We start from the raw sequence: 21,158 nt of genomic DNA, 5'->3' as shown, positions 1-21,158 counted from the left end.
ACGAACGCAGTCTTGCAGTGAGCGTCTAGCTGCTGCTTGAGTCTTTCAGCCTGGCGTTGGGTGCATTTCCGTTCGCTCCTCGCACGGCTGTGTCTGTTTCGTGTGGCCGTTTCTTGTGTGGCGTGCGTACCTGTGCTAGCGCACGAATGGGAAACTGATTGCCTGCTGATTGCTGATTGCTGATTGCTGATTACTGATTGCTTCCCAAGAGACGAAGTACGAAGAAAAGCCTGGTTGCGAGCCATTCCACGGAAGGATTTCACACCTACAGAGCATTCGAGGGTAAGACTCTGAAATATTGCTTAATAGGCGCTGGTAATTATCTTAGTTGTGAGCTGTCGCTCCCGGAAAGGCATGCTGTCTTTGTAGGCAATGATATCACTTCTTACACTTATGTATGAATTGTCCAGGAAGCATTTAGTTCTGTGGATGTGCATAAGGCTTGTGTAAAAGCTGTGTAAATATGTAAAAGCTGTTCACTATTCAGACTCTTTTTACTTAGTGTTTTAGGCAATGGAGAGTCATGGCGAATGGCCTTGCTTCATTTTCTCGTGCAGGTGTGTGAACTGCACTTCCACGCAGGCGACTTCATTACGACGTTGTCACACCAAGATGAACTGACAGGGAAAATAATAGAGGTGAAGCGTGACAGGCTACAGTTGAAGATTGATGCTGCGCCTTCTGTTTTTCCAAACTGCCCAAAATACTTGTCCTCAACGCCTGGACGGAGTGAATCGCCAGAGACGAAAAAAGCAAGAAGGGAAAACGCTGCTTTGCAGGAGGCTATGAGGAAGTCACTTCAGTCTAATGAGCTTGAACAGAAAAGAAACAAAGTTTCATCTTACGAGGAGTTCAAATCTAAGTTGCCTGGAATCTGCAACACGAAATTCTGGACCGTTTCTGTCGATGAGCAGTGCGTTAGGTTCCTTCTCATCGAGAATGATCCTTCACCTAATGTGAAATGCGCCTTGGTAGTTCTCCCTGATCTGTCACTTTCTGTTTTCTTGAATGGAGTGAAGCTTCTGTCGCTTCCTTCAGGCAGGATTCTGCCAGCTCAAGTATGCGACACCTCCAGCCTGTCCTTGCTGCTAGAAGAACTCGAGATAGGCTTGCATAATATACCTGAGGTGACGAAAGAGTCGAAACATACTAAAGTATTGCAGTTTGTCGGTTCACTGCTTGCAGACCTCATTGAGGACAGTGATACGACGAAAGAACAGTCTTCTTTGCTGAAATTTCTGGTTGAGCAGATAGAGCTTCTCCTCGCGAAACAGCATGTGTATAGCGCAGAGCTGCTGGTATTCGCCAGTATTTTGAATTCAATTTCTCCTCACGCATATCACTTCACAAGAGCTGCATCAAGAATCATTCTGCCCCATCCTTCCACACTGCGCCGTGTTTGCTCAAATTACAAAGCTGACCCTCTTGTGGAGCAAAATCAACCGCACTGTCTCTCCTACATCCGAGAACGAGTCAAATCAATGAAAGACCACGAGAAGACAGTGACCCTGATGATCGATGAGATCCACATAAAACCATACTTCGACTACAAAGGGGGCACAATAGTAGGATCGTCGGTTCATTCAACGGAACCAGCAACAACAGCCCATGTGTTCATGGTACAATCACTCCTTTCTGCAAACAAGGACGTCATTCACATATTACCTGTGAGCAAACTGAGCGCAGAAATTTTGCACGAGCATGCTAAGAACATAATCATTAATGTTGAGAAAATGGGGCTCAAAATTATCGCTGTGATAACGGACAACAATGCTCTGAACCGCAAGATGATGTCGTTATTTGCTACAAGTCCTCAGGTGAGCATTGTCTATCCCCATCCAGCCGATAACGCTCGCCCTCTTTTCTACGTGGTCGATCCTGTGCATCTCTTGAAGTGCATTAGGAACAATTGGATTAACCAGAAAAACCCTGGAACATGCCTCTATTTCCCTGAAATGGACTTGAGTGGAGCAATGCCCGAAGGGCCTCCTCGTATGAAAGCTGCTTCTTTCGCAGCTGTGCGGCAGCTTTATTCTTCAGAGAAGACGTCGCTTGTGAAGGCTGCTTACAGACTGAACGCAAAAGCCGTGAATCCAACCTCAATGGAGCGGCAAAATGTAAAGCTCGCTCTCGACGTCATTAATCAGTTTGTTTCAAATGCCCTCAGGACACATGGTTCCGCGTTCAAGATTCCTCAAGCTGAGTCGACTGCTCTTTTCATTGACGTTATCCTCACATGGTGGCAAATAGTCAATGTTAAGACCCCTTGCAAAGGCCAGAGGCTAAGGGACAGCATGCAAGACCCTGTAAGGTCTGTTGATGACACACAGTTAGCTTTCCTGAGCGGCGTTGTGGACTGGTTGGACGCTTGGGCAAGAATAAACATCACCAGTGGCTCGCTGACGAAAGAGACTCACAGTGCTTTGCGACTGACATGCTATTCTCTGGTAGAACTCTCGCGCTACTGCTTAGAAGAACTTCACTTCAAGTACGTACTGCTGGGCAAATTTCAGACGGATGCGCTAGAAGACCGGTTCGGCCGTTACCGCCAGCTGGCAGGATCACAGTACCACATTTCCGTGCGTCAGCTCTACGAATGTGAGAAGAAGCTTCGTCTTCAAAAACTTTTGACATTTCCACGCGAGGAAACAGAGTTTGAAGACGTAAGTGAGGATCTTGTCCCATGCAACTTTTCTGTGGCTGTCAGCGACGACGATATTACACACGCCCACTCTGACATGGATGCTATTGTCTACATTGCAGGATACGCTGCTCATGCTGCTTTAAAGAAGCTTTCATGTTCTGCTTGCTTCAGCACATTGGTGATTGAAAATCGAGAGATCGAAGCGGAAAATACTGCCATGATAGCTAACCTGTCGAGAGGAGGGCTGAAGTTTCCCCAGCCATGCACAGTTCACATGGTACTGATGACTAAACTAGTTGCAGAGAAGTTGTCTTTTGGAGCAACCGCGGAAGATTTTCTCTCCTGTAGAAATCAACGTGGTGTCGTGATTTCACAGACGATTTCCCTCCTGGACGAACACGACATTGAGACATGTGAAAATGGCCACACTGCACAAACTCTCCTGCGCTTGGTAGTACGCGTTGCAACCAACGTTGTTCTAAACAACTTTTGCAAACTAAGAAATGATGCCATACAAGACAATGCGCAGCAGAAGGCCGCAGCCCGGAAAGCAGCAACGCTTAAGAAGAAGTAAGTTTTATTCCCAAGCAATAAAAATGCTTTGCGCACACTTCATTGCTGGTGTCTCGTCGTTTTTTATTGTAAGGGTCAGATTAGCTGTACAAATACTCAACAGCGCAACATTATTGTGAGTGTCATTATTGCTGTGTGTGAAAGCTTTAAGCAAAACACAATACAGAATAAAACTAACACAATGCGCAGTAGACGGTGTTTTTTTTTTCAATGTTCACGAACTTCTACTTTAACAACTAGATATACGCATGTGCGGTCTGTGCGGATGGATTTTACCGCACGGCAGACATCATGTACGTGATAGAACCTAATAATTAGATGATTAATTGAAATTAACTAATCAATTTTTTATTATAATGACCAATAATGCGAAATTGGCGGCCGTATGCTAAATTGTTTATTATAAAAAACTGTATTAGCAGCTCGAACTTTCTTGACAATAAGGTGTTCTGCAATAAAAAAAATATATAAAGCAGATAAAATGATAGCCTAAGGCGCGCACAAACTAGCGAATTTCTTTTCTGCAGCAACGACAAAAATGAAAATGAAGGAATCACTTATAAGGCAGCTACGTACGGCAGTACCCGAATAGTGCAGACGGGCGCGGCGCGCTGAAATCGCGGAGCGCGGGGCCTGCACGGTCCCTTGGCGTGACGTCACGCGGCCGGTGGAGAGGCCTTAGCATTGAGAGGGTGTTGGCTCTCGTCATACTGCCCGCCGTTCTCTTTCCTCGGTAACCTCCCCCCGGATGGTTCCCGTGGTAACCACTCTGCGGTCGCGCATTCCTGCGTACTCGTCACACCCTCTTCTTTCCACGGTAGCCACGCCTACCCACCCACCAACCGTTTAAGCCGACTACGATGACGACTACTGCTACTGCGACACGAAACCCAAGAACAGCGCTTGATAGCTGGCGCTGTAGAAGGAAAAAAAGAACGTCTCCAACGGCCGGCATGAAAAACGAAAACAAAAGTACTTCTACGAGTGAGTCGTTTAAGACGGACGACAGAAGACGTGGCCGTGGTATTCTGAGATAGGTCGTGCAGTCTTAAACGTTGCACATGCACCCTTCACCTCTCCTCCTTGTGTTGGCTTCCTTCGTTCCGAATAGTGCGGTACATCAACGCCGAGACAGAAGGAAAAAAAAATTGCCGTGTAAAGATTTAAAATATGTAGAGATTTCCTGCGTTTACTGGTCGCTTAACCCGTCCTCGCTATGACTTCACCGATGAATGAGGCGGTTAATTACCCGTGCAGCCTGAAAGTCAACGTCGCTGAAAGTTACTTGTTGAGCGAATACGCAAGGCGGAACGAGTCGGTGCAAAACTGACGATTAAACGCCCGAGCGGCGCTATTGTGGATCGCTTGCATCTAGCTAGTGGCTGCTTCGGCTTCACGGGTGCGCAGTTCCTGATCGTTGCGCGCTTTTTGTCGTCTTCTCGACAACCCGAGCTCGCACGCACGTCATGCACAGAGACGTTCGCCGCGGAGTTCTTCGGAATGCTGCACCGGGCGACCCACCCTTCCGTATCATAGCGAGCGATTGAGTGACGACACGCTCGCCCGCCCCGTGACGCTGACGTCACAAGACGTCACAAGAGCGCGCGGTTTCGCACGACGCGAAACCGCGCCACAGATCGCACAAACAGCTAGCGCTGTAAAAAATAAAGATAAAATGAAAATCCCAGACGCTTGCGCCTCCTCCGGGGAGCAAATGTGGCAACAATAGCTGTAGCGCTGTAGCGCACCCTCACCACCCGGCCTCAGCAGTGCACCCATTCTCCAGGGCCCAACTGAAACACATGGCCTCAAGCGATACACACTTGATAGTGCCCTCCCTTCACCTGATATGCCGGTTATAGTTTAGGCCTACTTGGGCAAAGTTTGATCCGGAACCAGCTAAAAGCGGAAGTTTGCTTTTGCGACATACTACGACGGCGACACCGTTTACCCTGGAGGAGACAGTTCCTAATACACCATCGCTGTTAAAAAAGAACTGGCAGCTTTCACGACAAAGCGGGTTATGGTCCGGTAAAGAGCTCTTCTAGATTTCGTCACCTGCGTCCGTGAACAACGCACCAGCAGCTTTGCTCCTTGAATGTTAGGGTATAAAGCTTATGTGGAACGCTGTGCTACACGCACACTCACTGTCAGTTCACGCGCGAGGGTAGAGCAATTACCGCCTAGCGCGTGCACAGAGCAGGGCGAATGCACGGCCGCCGCCGGTGACTTGCACAACTCCTCAGCGCCGAGCTCGGGCGGTTTCTGGGACGGTGCACCGTGAAGCCGTCACTGCGGCGGCTGGACGTGCATGCATGGCGAGAGAGCCGGTATCTCAAGGGGCGACGCCGCCTGCGACGGTCGCTGGGCGGCAAGGAGGAGCCGCCGCAGCCGAGGGACGACAGCCCTGACCTCGAAGTGGCCGAGGAAACAGGGCTGCTCCGTTGCGCCACATTTGCCGCTCACGCCAAGGCCCGAGAAGCGAGTCAGGGGGGCTCTCGGCCGGCTGCTCGCGCGCTGCTGCTGCTGCTGCTGCCTGTGCTGGCGGGAACCGCACGCCTCCCATGCCGCGGCGTCGTCTCCTGCTGCGGCGCCGGCCATGTTCGCTTCCCTGTCCGCGGACAGAGTCATCGGCGGCCTGGTACGTAAACGCTCAGCGAGACTGCTGCCGTTGATGCCCCTGCTGAAGTGGCGCTCATTTATTGTGGGGATTTGGACAGGGTTTGGTGGTGTGGTCGGAATGTTTTAGATGCATCAAGAGCACTTGCTGCGGGAATAGACGGTGCGTGCTTACGAAAGTCAGGGAGTTTACGAAGCTTGTGTGTGTATACGTGCTACTCGACGAGTTTAAGCACACGTGAATGCATGCGACAGAGTGTACTGTCATTCAGAGAGAAAGAGCATCCACAGCGCAACATCGTCTGCGGTGTCAAGAGCCGTAACCGCTCCACGATGTGAGGAATAGCTTAATTAAGCAAGGTTCTTTTGTATGTGCGGAGAAGGTGGGTTGACGTAGTGAAAACCGAACCTTTGGGATGCAGTGTTCCCGCGTTCGTCTAAAATTCCTGCAGGACATTGGCCTGGACACCGATCGGCGAAAACGGCAGTTGGTAGTGGGTGGTCGTGTGCGTGGTGGCAGAGAGGCCACGACACGGTCGTGTCGTCTCATGTTTCTTCCACTTGTCCTGTGTTTCACGCTTCTTAAAGATGAATACATTCCAACTCGCCCAGTTTTCTGTTCTCGTTAGGCCACGAAACTGTGTTTCTAACTCTCGTATTTAATATTTAATTGGCTTGGTTTCGTGCGGCTTAACGTCCCAAAACCAGTCAGGCTATGAGGGACGCCGTAGTGGAGAGCTCTAGATAATTTTGACCACCTGGGATTCTTTAACGCGCGCTGACATTGCACTTACACGAGCCTCTAGCATTTCGCCTCCATAGAAAATGCTACCGCCGCAGCCGCGATTGAGCCCGCGTCTTTAGAGTCAGCAGCCGAGCACCGTAACCGTTGAAACAACACGTCGGCTGATATTCAATTGCCGTTGCGGTGAGCAGTTTCTAGCAGTATAATCGTAAAGCTGACGCCTTATGTAGCTTACAGCAACCTTATCCTCTCTTAACATGTCTGGTCAGCTCACGAAGTAGAGCGATTATACCGATTGACTAGAGGTACCGATTGGTACAGCAGTGATTACGTGTTCAGTGCCTTCATGGGCGTTCAGCGCTGGCACAAGCGAATGTCTCAAGTCTTAACTACACTGCGCTATAAACCTAGTGAGCGCGCGAATCGATATGTAAATCACCTCCTGTAAACGTTTGTTGAATGTCACGCTTAACCTGACGCTGCTTTGAAGTGTCAAAAGTAGAGCTCGGTCTTTGATGTTCCACGGTGGAAAACTTTTTGCCTGCTCCTGCTGCAGCATCAAGGCCCTACATTTCACTGTTCCTGCGATGACTTCTGCGCACTTCAGAGCCACGGTTCTTTCGCTTCCGCTTTGGACCATACAAAACATGCGCTGATTTAACGCCAAGAGCAACGACTAATTCCTGGAGTGCGGCACAAGATGCCGATTCAGTCACGCGCACGTGGCGACAGCATTGAACAGGTTCGTGTATACTGACCGCAGGCAAAAATCGTTTAGCCTCATCAGGTCGTGCATAGTGACCACTCGCATTCTATACAAGCAAGACTGTTAAGGTCACCTGAACCGTGCGTAAACTGCGAGCTGCCGCACTGTATACGTTTGATGCGGCCGAGCTTCTTGGCCGGCTTCCGATTTGAGTTTGATGACGTCACGGACGTATAGGCATTCACTCTTATGCGCTCAATTTGATGGAAATCTAAGAAACTGAACATTCTGCCGGTTTCGGTTCTCCCGTCTCCGTTTTAAATTGCATAGAAACAACAGGCACGTATGAATCATGGTGGTCGGCGGCTGACCCGAAAGACGCGGGTTCGATCCCGGCCGCGGCGGTCGCATTTCGGTGGAGGCGAAATTCCAGAGGCCCGTGTACTGTGCGATTACAGTGCACAAGGCGGTCGAAATCATCCGGAGCCCTCCACTACGGCGTTCCTCACAGAGCTGTTTTGGGATGTCATATCCCACAAACCACAAACCAAACACTTATAATTATCCTTATGTTTCAAAATGACCACGTCCATTGTGTACTTAGTGGCGCCTACAAGACTGCTTTAATATACACTGCAGCGTATAAGCGCCACTGCATGCACCTTAGCTGTTATTAATAGATGTTAGCCTGCTTGGTAACCCCCTCCGTTTCAAATTATTATCCAGCTGCAGAAAAAGTTTCAGATTATTGTAAAGAATTGGCGCGATGATTAATTATGAAATTTCTGACCGGTCCTAATATGTCCACTTCGTGGCTGTACACTGATTTCAGGGTCCAGCGATTTTCATTTAGACTCGTTTCAATGAGAAGCCATTACCTAAATAATTGAATTTGCTTTGCGCTGACGAGCGTAGGGAGGAGAGGCGCTTGCTACAGCTTCCGCCTTCACTGTTCGATCGATGTAGCACTCGCGGTAAAACAGGACGTACTACGTCCGCCACTATGGACGAGGGTGGTGCTGGTGAACACTCTCAAGGTTTGGTTACACTACTCATAAACGCCTCCGAACGCAGAAGATCGTACGGTCGTCGCCGTAGCTCAGTTGCTAGAGCACCGGACGCGATATTCGGACGTCGTGGGTTCGGATCCCACCGGCGGCATGTGGTTGTTTTTCAGAGCACAGCCCTTAAGAGCCCGTTCATGTGTTGATCCACGTCGCCCCCGTCGGTGTAACCTAGCCGAACCATAATAAATAAAATAAATAAACAAAGATAAATGCGACCGGGATTCCAACCCACGGCTCCGCGAACAGATCAGCTTCGCTGGCCACTGCACGAGGACACTATATGCTATCGCCGCAGCCGATCAGGCCTTACACATCCTCGCGTGCTGTGCATTGCACGTCGTATTCTCCTTCACCTAATACTACTATCGAACTAATATCGTCGCCAGGCGTGCCGACGACCCAGCAAAGCAAAACAATGAGCCTAGAGAGCCTGAGACACCGACAAAGCTGCGCTCAAATTTCACATTAGGGAGAATTGTAATAGCCCGTAGAATTTTTCTTCTGCTTTCTAATCAATTACCTTTAAATAATTACCGTATTAACCGCCCATTGATGAACACCACAAATAAAAAAAAAAATCTTCTGTGCTCCTTCTTTTCGGTGACTGTTGGCATCCTTGAAGTTCGCTTATTTTGGGCTATTTAAAGCGCTGATGCATGCAAAACGAGCGAACAAAAAAACACAAGCTCTCCGGAGCCACACCGGCGTTTATGTGAAACTCGGAGGCGACCGTCCTAAAATGTCCGGGGTAGCGCTAGGGACCGGCTCGTCACCTATCATGAAATAACCCTCCATTACAGGGAGTAAAGTCTCGTCTATCTCCCACCACACATCTCCCTCTCCAAAGAACAACAAACTACCTGGAGACAGCTCCAGGCTCGCACATTTCCTTCACCGGCTTTGTTAGCCCTTATGCACCCAGGCCAATACAGACCCGAATGCTCTCTTTGTGGGGCTCCGAGAGCCAACTCTGACCACATGTTATATCTCTGCCGAGAATTCCAACCACCATCTCGCTGGAACCTCACGGACAAAGAGGGTTGGGAGATCGCGGTCTCCACCTCTGAACCGGCCTCACAAAGGCGGCTGGTAGAGTGGGCTGGAGAGGTCGCCACACGTCATGGACTGTTGGCCACCATCCGGGATCAAGAGCCTGCCAGACCTGCCAGACCTGCCTGCCAGACCTGCCTGCCTGCGCGATAGCGTTATGGTACCCTTCAGCGGAGCAATAGCCGTTGGCGTTGCGTGCCTGGAATATCGGAATTGGTCGAGAGGGTCATGACGTCACTACCACATGACCTCGCGCGGATAATTCAAAGATGGCACAGTACAACAGTGGTGACGTCACTGCACATTTCCTCATTTGTCGATAGGGTCGCGACGTCATTCCACCATCGTTACGTAGTGTCTCTGAAGAAAGGAAAGCAATTGTGCCGAAAAGAAAAATCGTCGAGCCGGGTCTCGAACCGTTGCTCCTTTGGTCGTGAGCTGGCCACGCTAACCCTCGAACACTGGAGAACATTCGCTCGACTTGGTTAAAGGGAGGCCTTGTGTGTCTTGTGGCAAATGAAAAATAAAATAAAGAACAGTATCTGTGTCTGCAAAATGATATGCAAGGAGGACCCCAGGCTGTTGAGTGCCCATTAACGCCGCCGCGTCATACAATTAAGGCGAAGCTTATGTGTGCCCCGAGTTTTTCGGCGTTCATCTCGCATGTCTGGCTTGAGATGGCTCTGTACAGGGCGTTAGAAATTTAATCTCCAGCCTTCCGCGTCACACTATATCTACGGGTTAATTAATTAATCCGCGGAGCCCTCCACTGTGGCGTCCTTGATTGCCTATAGGTCGTTTCAGGACGTTAAAACCGTACATAACCAACACAACATAACATATGTACTGTCCCTGACAGGACTAAGTAAAATTAAACGATGATGATTATTCTAATATAACTTAATGTTAGTTAACGAAGGCTGACGTAACTCAAATGCATTAGGTTCTTGGGATACGCACACGCAAGCGTTGTTTGTGCAATCAGCTGCTGAGCCTCAAGGACACTTTTCATAGCACAGGCTACGATAAAGTGCCGCCTATATATACTACCATTTAAGCTAATAAATGTGACTGTTACTTGGCGTCAAGGGTACCTATACTTCGCCACCAACATTCGTGTGTAGCAACGCAGAAGACACGTTTTCATCACGGGGACACTGCATTCACGGTGCGACGTTACAACGTTATCAGCCCGTTCTGCATGGAACTTTTCCACAGCTAGCAGCTAGCAATATTTGTCTCCTGACTACGTACGTCTCAAGTGATACCTCAGTTTAGGACACGTTTAGTTTAGCAAAGCGGAAACCAACTCTACTCATTTCGCTTGTTGTTAAATGACGTCTGTTTGTGAGGAGGAAACGCGAGGATAAACGTCTCTAACGTTGTGTCGCCGGAGAGCGCTCACTTTCCAGAGACGCGTGGAACGTGACAAAGTAATCTCTTGAGAGACTAACTTCCGGCAGAAGAACAGAAAGAACCGGCAAGCAGAAAAATAAAAGAACGCCCGAAGAAGGAAAGCGTGCGATCCGAGGTGCGCAGCGGAAAACGTTGCTTCCTTGAGTGAGGCCGTCAGGCGGTGGCTGCTCCCTCTGGTGTACGCTGCCGTCCTGCAGAGCTGAGCTCTCTTCACGGCCTTACGAGCACGTGGAATTATTGAGAGAAGGGAGAGAAATGGTCGTGAAAAAAAGGTATGGAGGGGCACCCCAGTAACGGAGCCTGTTTGTTTTTGTTTCAGAGCTTTGATGCTCATACAACAATGAGACGTGCTGTGAAAGAAGTACAGAAAGCTTCAAGAAAGGAAGTAAAAAGAAATAAAACTAAATATATAAACAACGTTTACTGTTCACGCATTACATCTTCGCTGTTTACACACCACCAAACAATCAAAAAACACTGAAGGCACTGCGCACGCGCTACGGACGCAGCCCGTCATCTCATGATCTATAGTTAGTAAATGCCGGAAACTTTGAGGTGCACAGGGAGTTCTGAAGGGAACGCAAACCCTTGCTCTTTACATGCGTTATCCGATACACCCACAAGGACAGTTGAAGGTCATCTGGAGAAGTGATAGAGCCGTTCTCTCTAGACGAGCCACACATTTTCGCATCTGGGAATTCAAGTGTAAAAAACTAATGAGGAAAAGAAGTTCGAAATAAGAAAATAAAGCATTAACTGTCTAATTTCTAGGCGGACGCCTCAACCACGCCATCAGGGAAGGCAGGACGGTGGTAGTAAAAGAAAAAAAATCAAGAGCTGCCGTAGTAGAAGGCTCCGGTGTAATTTCGACCAGCTTGGTATCTTGAACGTGCACCGACATTGCATAGCACACGGGTGCCTTTTGCGTTTCGCCGCCATTGAAACGCGGCGTGCTACCCCATTTCCTTTCCTCAGAAAATAAAAAAAAAACAATTTTTCCTTCTACCTCGGTTAAGCAGTGACGCCGAAGCAGTTCATTCGGTGCAGAGACACATGTGGAAAAGTTGTACATTATTCAAGTTTACCTTCCACCGCTTTTTCGTGAAGTGGTCTCATCGAGACATACGCACGATCAAAAATGTGAACCGCTTAGCAGAGCAACGCGTCGGTGGCCTCTTGACCTAAACTGAAACTGAATTGACTCTGGGGTCTGTGCATCAGAATGGATACTTGTATCATTGTTGCAGTTTGACAAACATACGCGTTTACAACACACTCAGCGAGTACATATGTTTCCTTCACAACTTATTGGATATTGGTGATAGATCATATCAGTGTACTCGCTTCGGAAATCGTATGCTCGGCCTGGAGTGTGAAACTGTCCAGGCCGGATATGGCACGGCTGTAAAAAAAAAAAAACTGATGCAGAAAATGTGAGCTCTGCTGCGCCGTTCGGTAGCACGTTATTTGCTGTCAGCGGCTATACGCTCCCATGTGCATTGTTTGCCAAGTGTTAGGGATCGCTGCTCGACTTCCAGCTGTCGCACAGAATTTGGGTTCTACTGCTCCACAGCGTAACGCTCAGTACGCAGAAGCTCTCCTGATATTTACACCTGAAGGCTAATATGAAACCGTCGTCACTACGAAACAAAGCGTTCTATCATTCGCAGTCCCTGTCGTAAAAACGCAGCACCGAGTATCGCGATGCCCAGAACAACTTTCTTCCCCGACTTGTATAATATACTACCCCGTAGACCAGTCGTACTCAAAATTTTAAAATAGGTTCAACCTTTGTTCGTTGTTATTTGTCTTGCGAGAAAGCAACATAAAAAACATGTGTAAGTGAAACGCAGGGCAGCGTCGTCCTCCATTTCACTTGCGTGTGTTTTGTGTTACTGTTGTGATGACGTCTCACAAAACTCGGAATTTCAAGCGCTCGGGTAGCGCTAGCTGAATGCAGCAGCTTTCAAATAGATAATTCTTCAAACATACATATATGCCGACTTAGGTGTCTTTCAGGAAGTAAGCGAGCAGTAAAAACTCCCAGCTTAGCCTTCCCCTCGCTCCTGTCAAGATGACATTCCCGTCTCCAAGAGCGTGAACGGAGGCGATTAAAGTTGTTGATGATGATGATTATGGATTTTTATGGCGCAAGGGCGTCTATGGCCAAAGAGCGCCATAGCACAAGGTATTTGCATGGGCTCAAGCTGGGGTCAGATACTCATTTTCCAAGCATTTCACCCTAAAGATGCCGAGCACCAGGCCAGGGGAAAGCTTGTACCCATTGTATCACCGGTGGGTACCCGGCGGCACTGGGGATCGAACCCCGCACCTCCCGCATACGAGGCGGATGCTCAACCACCCAACGATTAAAGTTACGACATATTACGACGAAGCTGACGCTAAAGTTACGCAGCTATCGTTTTAATAAAGCTTTAGCATATTGTTATCGTATAACTCTACCTATAGCTGCCAATAGCGCATGCGCGAGTGGTCAAGTGTGCATCAAGTACAGGCGCATCTTCCACATCTGGGACATCTGCGCATGCGCTGTCTGCGCCGGGTAGTAGCGATGTACGGCAACGCTGTGCTAAAGCTCCCTAATGCTTGGTACGTGCTTTTAGCAAACGACACTCTCATCAACAGACTGGAGCAACCTGTAATGCGGGAGATGCGGCGCCTGTCTATTCTCAGCTGCAGGTGCGTCGTGACGTCGTGGTGCACCTGAGCGTGGCCGGCTGCCTGGTGGCGCTGTGGCGCTGGCTGCCGGCGCACGAGCACGACTGGCGGCTGGCGCTGTGGTGGCTGGGTGCCCTGCTGACCCTGCTGGCGCTTACGCTGCTGCTGGGCTGGGTGCTCACCACCTTCGTGCTGCCCAACGCCAAGCTCATCCCCCGCGGAAAAGCCGTGCTCGTCACAGGTGAGGGTGACATCAGCCACCATCCAGTAAAAGAATGGACAGACACGGAGTAGAAGCAAAGGGCGCATCGATGGACCAGATAGTGATGCATCAGCATCACCTGCCCGACCAAAATTGCAAAGCGTAGATCACCAGCACCACCATTACGACGATCACAGTCGCCGCCACAGCACAATTATGCACGCCACCACATCCATCACAATGATCATCAGAAGCAGTAGCAGCATCGCACCATCAGTAGCAACAAGAATGGCCGCAACATGCTAAATATTTGGCACATAAAGCGCATACGAAGCGGAAGTAAACGGCAGACCGTTCTTACTGGCGATTTTCACGAAATTGACGCCACTTGCGGCGGCGCCGCGAACTAGCCAAGAAAGATCGGGGCGCGGCTCCATGCTGTTTGCTTCGTAGAGCGAGTGGTCTTCCGGCGCACCAGGACGTTGCTGTAACAGTTTTTCTCGATATATTTCGGGGGTCCTGCTACGTGAATGTTAGCACTCTGATAACATAGAAGAGGCGGTGAATGTCCTTGTTCGAGTTAGTTTTCTGGTGCCACAAAGCATGCGGACAGGAAGTTTGCACGCTGTATAGTGGTGTTCTTGCGGGAACGCCTCTTTTTATAAAGAAGTGATTTGCGCGGAACTATGTAAGTATGAGGCGCTATTTTTAAACAGCTATTGCTCAGCACACACGAGGTATGGTAGCGCGAGCAGTTTTTTTTTTTCATAAATGTCCCTGTAACGGCGGGCCTTCTTATTGCTTGGTCGTATCGTGATTTGTTGTCCAAGTTTGGCGGGTGTTGTCCACTTTGTTATAATAACGCTTTTTTCCCCATGCCTTCTCAGTGACTGCAAACATGCGCTATGACAGGCGGATGGTGATAACAGAATAGAATCGGACGAAAAGATTGTATCATGGTGGTCTTGCATGCATAACCTGCTTGAATTCACTGCTTACAAACATAGATCATCAGACGCGGTTGTTCTGAGAAAACTGTGCGCAGAGAAGGCGATATCATAGTGTTATCACTTTCTACCTTTGCACCCAAACAAAAAAAATATGTTCGTTTCTATAAAGCAGTACGTGTTGACTGAAATTTGTCAGTACGAAAGAACGAAAAACAGGGCAGCTTAGCAATTAAAACCGTGATAGTGAGGTCATTTATAGCTTGTTTTTTGTGTAGCCGCATGACAGTCGCGGAGCGTTGCTTACCTGTAGTGCGAAATGGAAAAAAAAATGCGCGTCTATATCTGCCATTTACCCATTGCACTAGTCGCCAACGTCAATGCTGTTCAAGTCCAGGTTTCCCGGGCAACAATTTTGAAAATTGGAAAATTGTAAGACACTCTTATGGAATATTGAAGGTAATTGTTCATTATTCTGATATGTTGCAAAATCTTTCTTTTAAAGTGTTTCCAGCGATAGCATTGAACAGTTAGGACTGCCATAGAAAGAAATGAGGAACGCTTTTGATGATAGGAAAAACGTGAATAGAAAAAAAAAAGAACTACAAGACTGCCTGTAGCGAACTTCGGCGCCAGGGGAATTTCCTTGCCGGCCGAACCCTGACCCGCAGCACTCGCACCCGCTTACAGAGCCCGTGTCTGGCTACAGCAGCTGTGTCCTGTGACCCGGTCAGCCCCGGGTTACCCGCGCCTCCGCTGCTATTCAAGAATTGCGATGTTTGGCCTCAGCAGACGTAAACACCTGCCGAGTGCTGGCGACGCACCCGTGGGGCCAGGCGAGCGTCGCGGCCACGGGCCGCGTATGTCACGCAACTGCTGAGATAAATAAAGCGTGGGTGGGCTGTACATGGGGGGAACAGAGGTTCAGCGGCGAGTATGTTTGAGTTTGAACGGAGCAGCGACTGTGCGCGGTCGCAAGTTCAGACCTCCCGCGGTCGCCCGAGGGCTCGGCGTATTTCAGGGCAGTCGTGCGCGGCTGGCCCATTCAAAACGGCTTGCGAGCCATAAGTGTGCCGTGCGCGGCCACAACCAGGACGCTGAGGCGAACCGAATATCTTGTATTTTTGTGTTATCTGAAAATGTAACAAGAAAATATATCACTCTTATTCAACACCTGCATCGCCTTGTGAAACTCCTATTGGATCGAAGCCGCTCTCATCCGCACTCGGACCAACAAAGAAGACTAACGAACATAAACGGAACATTACTCTGCCGCTGGGTGATCTGCGGATATATTTATTGTTATAGTGAAATCTTACATTATTCAAAAAATTGAGTTCATAAAAGATTTCCCGCTCAAAAATATTTTTGTCCACAATTGCTGAGTGTGTTTAAATTTTTTCCAAAGTGCGCGTTCACCGTCCACTGCTCCACATTCGCGCCAGCCATTTTCGCAGCACTTCTTGAACACCGTCGATCAACAAAAGAGTGACAAGCGCGAGTTCATTGCGGAATTCTAAAACAAGCACGATTCTAGACAGATTGCTCCCGGAAGCAGTCCTCCGTAGCGCCGCCATTCTAGATAAATTCAGGAGTCTCCTCTGGGTAGGGCAAATCGCCAATAGGTCTGAGCGCTCTCTATACCCTGCGGGATACGTAAGGCGTCGGCGCATCAGGTAGGAGGAGCCGATGGTTTAAACAAGCATGGTACATGTGGAATGAAATTCAAGCAGTCGTTTAGTAAGTTAGGGGGGGGGGGGGGGGGCATATGCGCTCTTCCTTTGACGCTAATCTATATTTAGATAAGCATAAATAACAAGTTTTTGAACTTCACTTGTAGCAGATGCACGGAAAAGGTAATTCTTATAGCCGCTGTAGCCACATGTCGTGAATATGTTTTCCGTGCTCTGAACAAAGCGAGCAAAATACGACATGCTTCTCCATACAGGATCGCGCGATTTGAGAATCTCGTGCCGGAGAGAGTTCTCGTCACTCATCTCTTTATTACTTTAGGGCGTCACTCGCTTCCTTCAAGATACGAGGAAAAAAAATTCGCAGTGAAAATATTCTTTCAGACAACGATATATTACACAGGTATATTAGACGCGGTGACATGCGATAATCAAATTTAGATCTTTAATGAGCTCGTTCCTCTGCGAGTAAGGACATCACACGCGCCTGACCTGTACATATTTACTATTGTGTGAATACAATACTTGTATATTGTGCCTCTGCCTGTCTCCTCACCTCTTTCACTTCATTCCTCCAGTCTCCCTGCTATCCCTTTATTTCCGCTGCCCCAGCTCAGGTGCTCCCCCTAGGGATGGCTGATGCCGGGGCTAACAGAAATGGGTTCCTTCCTTTTTGGGTGGGATCCGTATCATGTAAAAAAAAACATCGAGCAGGTGGAGCACATCCAACGTCATGCAACCAGGTTCATCTCATCCGATTACCGGAAACGTTCTTCCGTTACTGATATGCCGAGACAGCATAAGTTTGAGCCGCTTCAGATGCGCAGACAGATTGCCAGGTTAAAATTTTTGCACTTGTTATATCATAACAAAACAGGATTGCCACGTTATTCGTATTTACTTTGTGCACCACAAGGATCATCAATGCTGAACCACACAAAAGTGATAAGGCCATACAATGCCAGGACCAAGCAGTTCCAAAAATCTTTTTTCCCATGTACAATCGAACAATGGAATCGCCTGCCTGCTTCGGTTGTTGAATGCACTAACATTAATACCTTTGAGCGTTCTTTGCAAGCTTACCTTTTGTAACCCTCTCCTGCCTGGGCAGCATTGCTGCCTGCAGTATTTTGAAATAAATAAATAAATAAATAAATAAATAAATAAATAAATAAATAAATAAATAAATAAATAATTTTAAACAAATCACTACTACTACTGCTCTTTAATGAGGTTGGTACTCAATAGAAAACACAAGGATAACTAATTCTATTATGGGGTCGCAGTGCCATGTCATTTGGAACCGTTGATGCCTTTCCCGGTAGTGAGCGGTGGCGTTTGTGAGACCCCAAGTTGCTCTTCCCGTGCGTCACCTGCCGCGGTTGGCAGGCGGAGGCTTCACCAGACGAACTTGGTCTGATGACGTCCCTTTCCTCCAGCGAATGAGCCTTCTCTAGGCTGGTGACGTCACGTCCCTCCATCCAATTTGTTTTCTTCTCTCTGGTGACGTCACTAATGACATCACTCCCCGCCAGCCAATTAGGATTTTGCTGTACAACGCCGGACTGTGGTAGCCGGCCTTTGCTCCACCGAGGCTTCTATGCCATCGCAAAAAAATTACCAATGCTGTCGATACTCGACCGCCATTAATAATACCTTAGTTTCGTACCTTGCACGTGTATACAGACTGTTGCTATTTCTTTTTTTTTGTGCTTATGGCTCGGGCTGTTGGGACATCGATCTTGTATATGACAGCACAGCCTGCTGGTTTTTCCGTCTTTTTCGAAAGTTCCTAGACTACTGTCGTTACTCTTGAGTCGTCTAGAGTAGAAGGCCTGGTAACGCCCCAACCATCTGAAGTTGTGGAGGGGTGTGGGAAAAGTTATTGCCTCCCAGACATCTGGAGCATTGGGGATGCTACACGAGCCGCAGTGCAAGCCAAAGAAGCGTACGAGTAGCTTGGAAACCAAAAAAAGACACTGTCTCTTGCGGTTGAATCACCTTGCGAATAACGGAGAGACAGTTTTGCTCTGAACTTTATGGAACGAGCTGACAGCCGCATGCACACGTGGAATAGCCCTGAACCGTTTTGCGAAGGAAGCCATGTGATGGATGGCTGGCACAACTAAGGAAGGAAATAAGAATGCACAGTTCATTATTGCCGGTATGAGGGTGCCGGATTTGCCGGGTATTCAAATGTTCGTGCAAGATTACGTGCGAACGTCTGCGCTAATCCGGCTCCATCTGCTGCATATGTTGCGGACTACACGGTCCTCAAGGATATGTCCATATACCGAGCGCCCTTTGCCACTAGTTATTTTCCTCCGTTGTATTATTGTCCTCACCTATAGATGGCACTGAGCACAGAACCTTGTGCACCATCTCGTTTTTTTGTTCTATGTGAGAGCATTACTAACCCCATTACGAGAAAAGCAGGCGGCATGTGTTAGTGTGTGCCCTCGCAGATGGTACAGAAAATGCAAGCAATGGCAAGAAAAATAGACTGACGCCATCATGCGGCCGTAGGACGCACACAGCAAGCCGAGCACCGCCATTTCAGACAATCACATACATGTTCGTTCTTCTATATATAACCCCCCTACCGGCTGACCTCAATATGGCGCCAGTTTTCCCGACTACATTCGTACCAATACTGTGAGCAAACGTGAGCAAAAATAGACGGCGTGTACCTTGTGTTCTACACACTCGGTGGAAGAAGGGACGTGGAGAGAGCCTCCCACACTGTAAACAAGAATCAACCCAAATGGGAGTTTAAATGGTTGGCGCCACACTTTATACTCCATATGCGGAAACATTTAATTCCTCAATATGGAGTAAAAATGTGCTAAATGACCAAGTTTACTCCCTGCAATAAATAATGGAGTATAAAGGAAAAGAATTCTCCTTATAACTCCCATTTTATAAGGAGTTTCTTGGTCTCAATGCGCCCCAAGTCCCAAATGGAGTAAAAAAAAAAAAAACACCATCTTGCGCCATCCGTCCCGAGCCTACGTCTCGTCTGCTTCTGGTCAGTCGTCTGATAATAGCTGTGAGTGACGACCCCCTGGTTACCATCGTCACTGGATATTTGCTCACTTCTGCGCCTTCACGGGCGCCTGCCGCGGTACAAGATATCGGCTTGTCGCTGTTTTCCGTTACAGTAAACTACATAATTTGACTTCTCTTAAAAAGCCTGCAGAGCTCTAACCATACCTGACCTTCTTTTGTTAGTGTCGCCACCCCGTTAGAGCCTCCGCTTAGGCCCAATTCTCACAGCTTTTTTCATGTGGTTCTCGCGGTGTGTTGCAGCAGATTATGATGCGTTGCATGAACGTGGAACTGTGATAGAACTTAGTTTCAACGCTGAGCTCTTGATTCAGCTGACGAGGCTACATTTTTCCTCAATCATATTGAAAAGCCAAGCCTTAAAGAAGTGAATATGAAATCAAACACTGCTATACCAAACTACCTTCAGAGGTGTTTTCATTTTCAACTTATTCTGCTCTGGGTTTTAGTCAAATATAGCGTGGAAACTACCCCGCGGCTCCTTTTCAGATTTGAACTATTGATTCTAATTTACATCATTTTATCTATGAACATAGCCAACCAAACGAGCTCGTGAAGCAAAAGCAGACGACACCTGCCGCCTCCGCCTACGCCGCCGCTGGGCTTGCAGACGGCGAAAAAAATGCGTGACGCGGGTTCACATTAATTAGGGCAGCGCAGTTTCCCAAGTTGCGTTGCTGGCGGCCTCCACAGCTACTGCCCGTTCCCGCCGCTGGCACTGCTGTAAGAATGAGCCTGAATAAGGATAAATAAACACGACGCCAGTTTTGGGCCCCATTTCTATGGGTAGTACAAAAATTACTCCCTGGTACTCCTAAATACCCCCTTCTATAAAGGAGTAAATAAAACCTCCTTTTGGTGTGCGCTAAGGACAAGCCATCTACTCCCACTTCGGTGTTTCATTTTTGTTAACAGTGCAATAGTGGTAGAAACAACACCTGCCCACCCTTATTTCAAGTTGCGGTGGTTGCCAACAGAAATGAACGACTTTCGCCGTCATGCTCAAGACCTTGCAGAACACTTGTTCATTAATTTGTCAGCATGATAAAGTCACGCACTCTTCGACACGCGGGTAATCAGTGCCGGCAGTGTCAAATGCGTCAGTCAGCTGATGCATTCCTTTCGTTCGGATAACCAAACGCTACAACAAGCCATAGTTCTCAAGAGGCGCTACTGCAATTGAGTTAACTGTATCGCCAGGATCCTCGAGTAGAAGTGGCTATTCTTCATTCTTATTCGTTGATAAAAGGCGCCTCCATTAAATGCAACACGGCAACGTGCTCGTCTGCTCCTGCTCAGAAGCTTTTTTTTTACTTTGCTTCGCGTATAGTATGGCCGCATCGCGTGGCTCTTTCGGGCCGGTGGTTCGACAAAATGCTGCTACTCAATACCGTTAAGTAAAAGAAATGTCTAAATAACAGGGGTCAGCAAGATATGTTCTGCCTAATAAAAACTTTCAGCCCTTCATTTCTTTTAAAATTTCTTTGTAGCTTTTAACGCAGAATGTTCAACTTCAAACATCCTTAGTGCAGTGATATGGCAATAGCTGTCGGACTTTACGAAGTGTGCGCAGCTTGAGCCAATTAGCGCAGGGCAAAGGCAGTGGAAAGCCGGTATGTACTGCAGTAACAAACGAAAAGCATCATAAAAAGTTTCAAGTTTATTCGTATATAGTGAAGTGCTCACAGACCGATTCGCGTACAGATCATTAGCCTAGGAAAGGATTTTGGTATAGGCTGCATCAGGAAGGGAT

The 21,158-nt window shown here is 48.2% G+C and overlaps 1 protein-coding gene across 1 annotated transcript in view; it reads left to right on the top strand.

Moving 5' to 3' along the window:
* Nucleotides 1-5,673: 5,673 nt before the first annotated feature.
* The window catches only part of LOC144129326 (retinol dehydrogenase 5-like), a 34,190-nt gene continuing 18,705 nt past the window's right edge, over nt 5,674-21,158 (top strand). Inside the window, exons 1-2 of the mRNA XM_077663370.1 lie at nt 5,674-5,858; nt 13,515-13,740. Coding sequence (XP_077519496.1) covers nt 5,817-5,858; nt 13,515-13,740 — 268 coding nt within the window. The 5' untranslated portion in view covers nt 5,674-5,816. The remainder of the gene's footprint in view (nt 5,859-13,514; nt 13,741-21,158) is intronic.

Source organism: Amblyomma americanum, chromosome 4 (genome assembly GCF_052857255.1).
Source record: "Amblyomma americanum isolate KBUSLIRL-KWMA chromosome 4, ASM5285725v1, whole genome shotgun sequence".
NCBI classification, from domain to species: Eukaryota; Metazoa; Arthropoda; class Arachnida; order Ixodida; family Ixodidae; genus Amblyomma; species Amblyomma americanum.
This window is presented reverse-complemented; position numbering and strand designations above follow the sequence as displayed.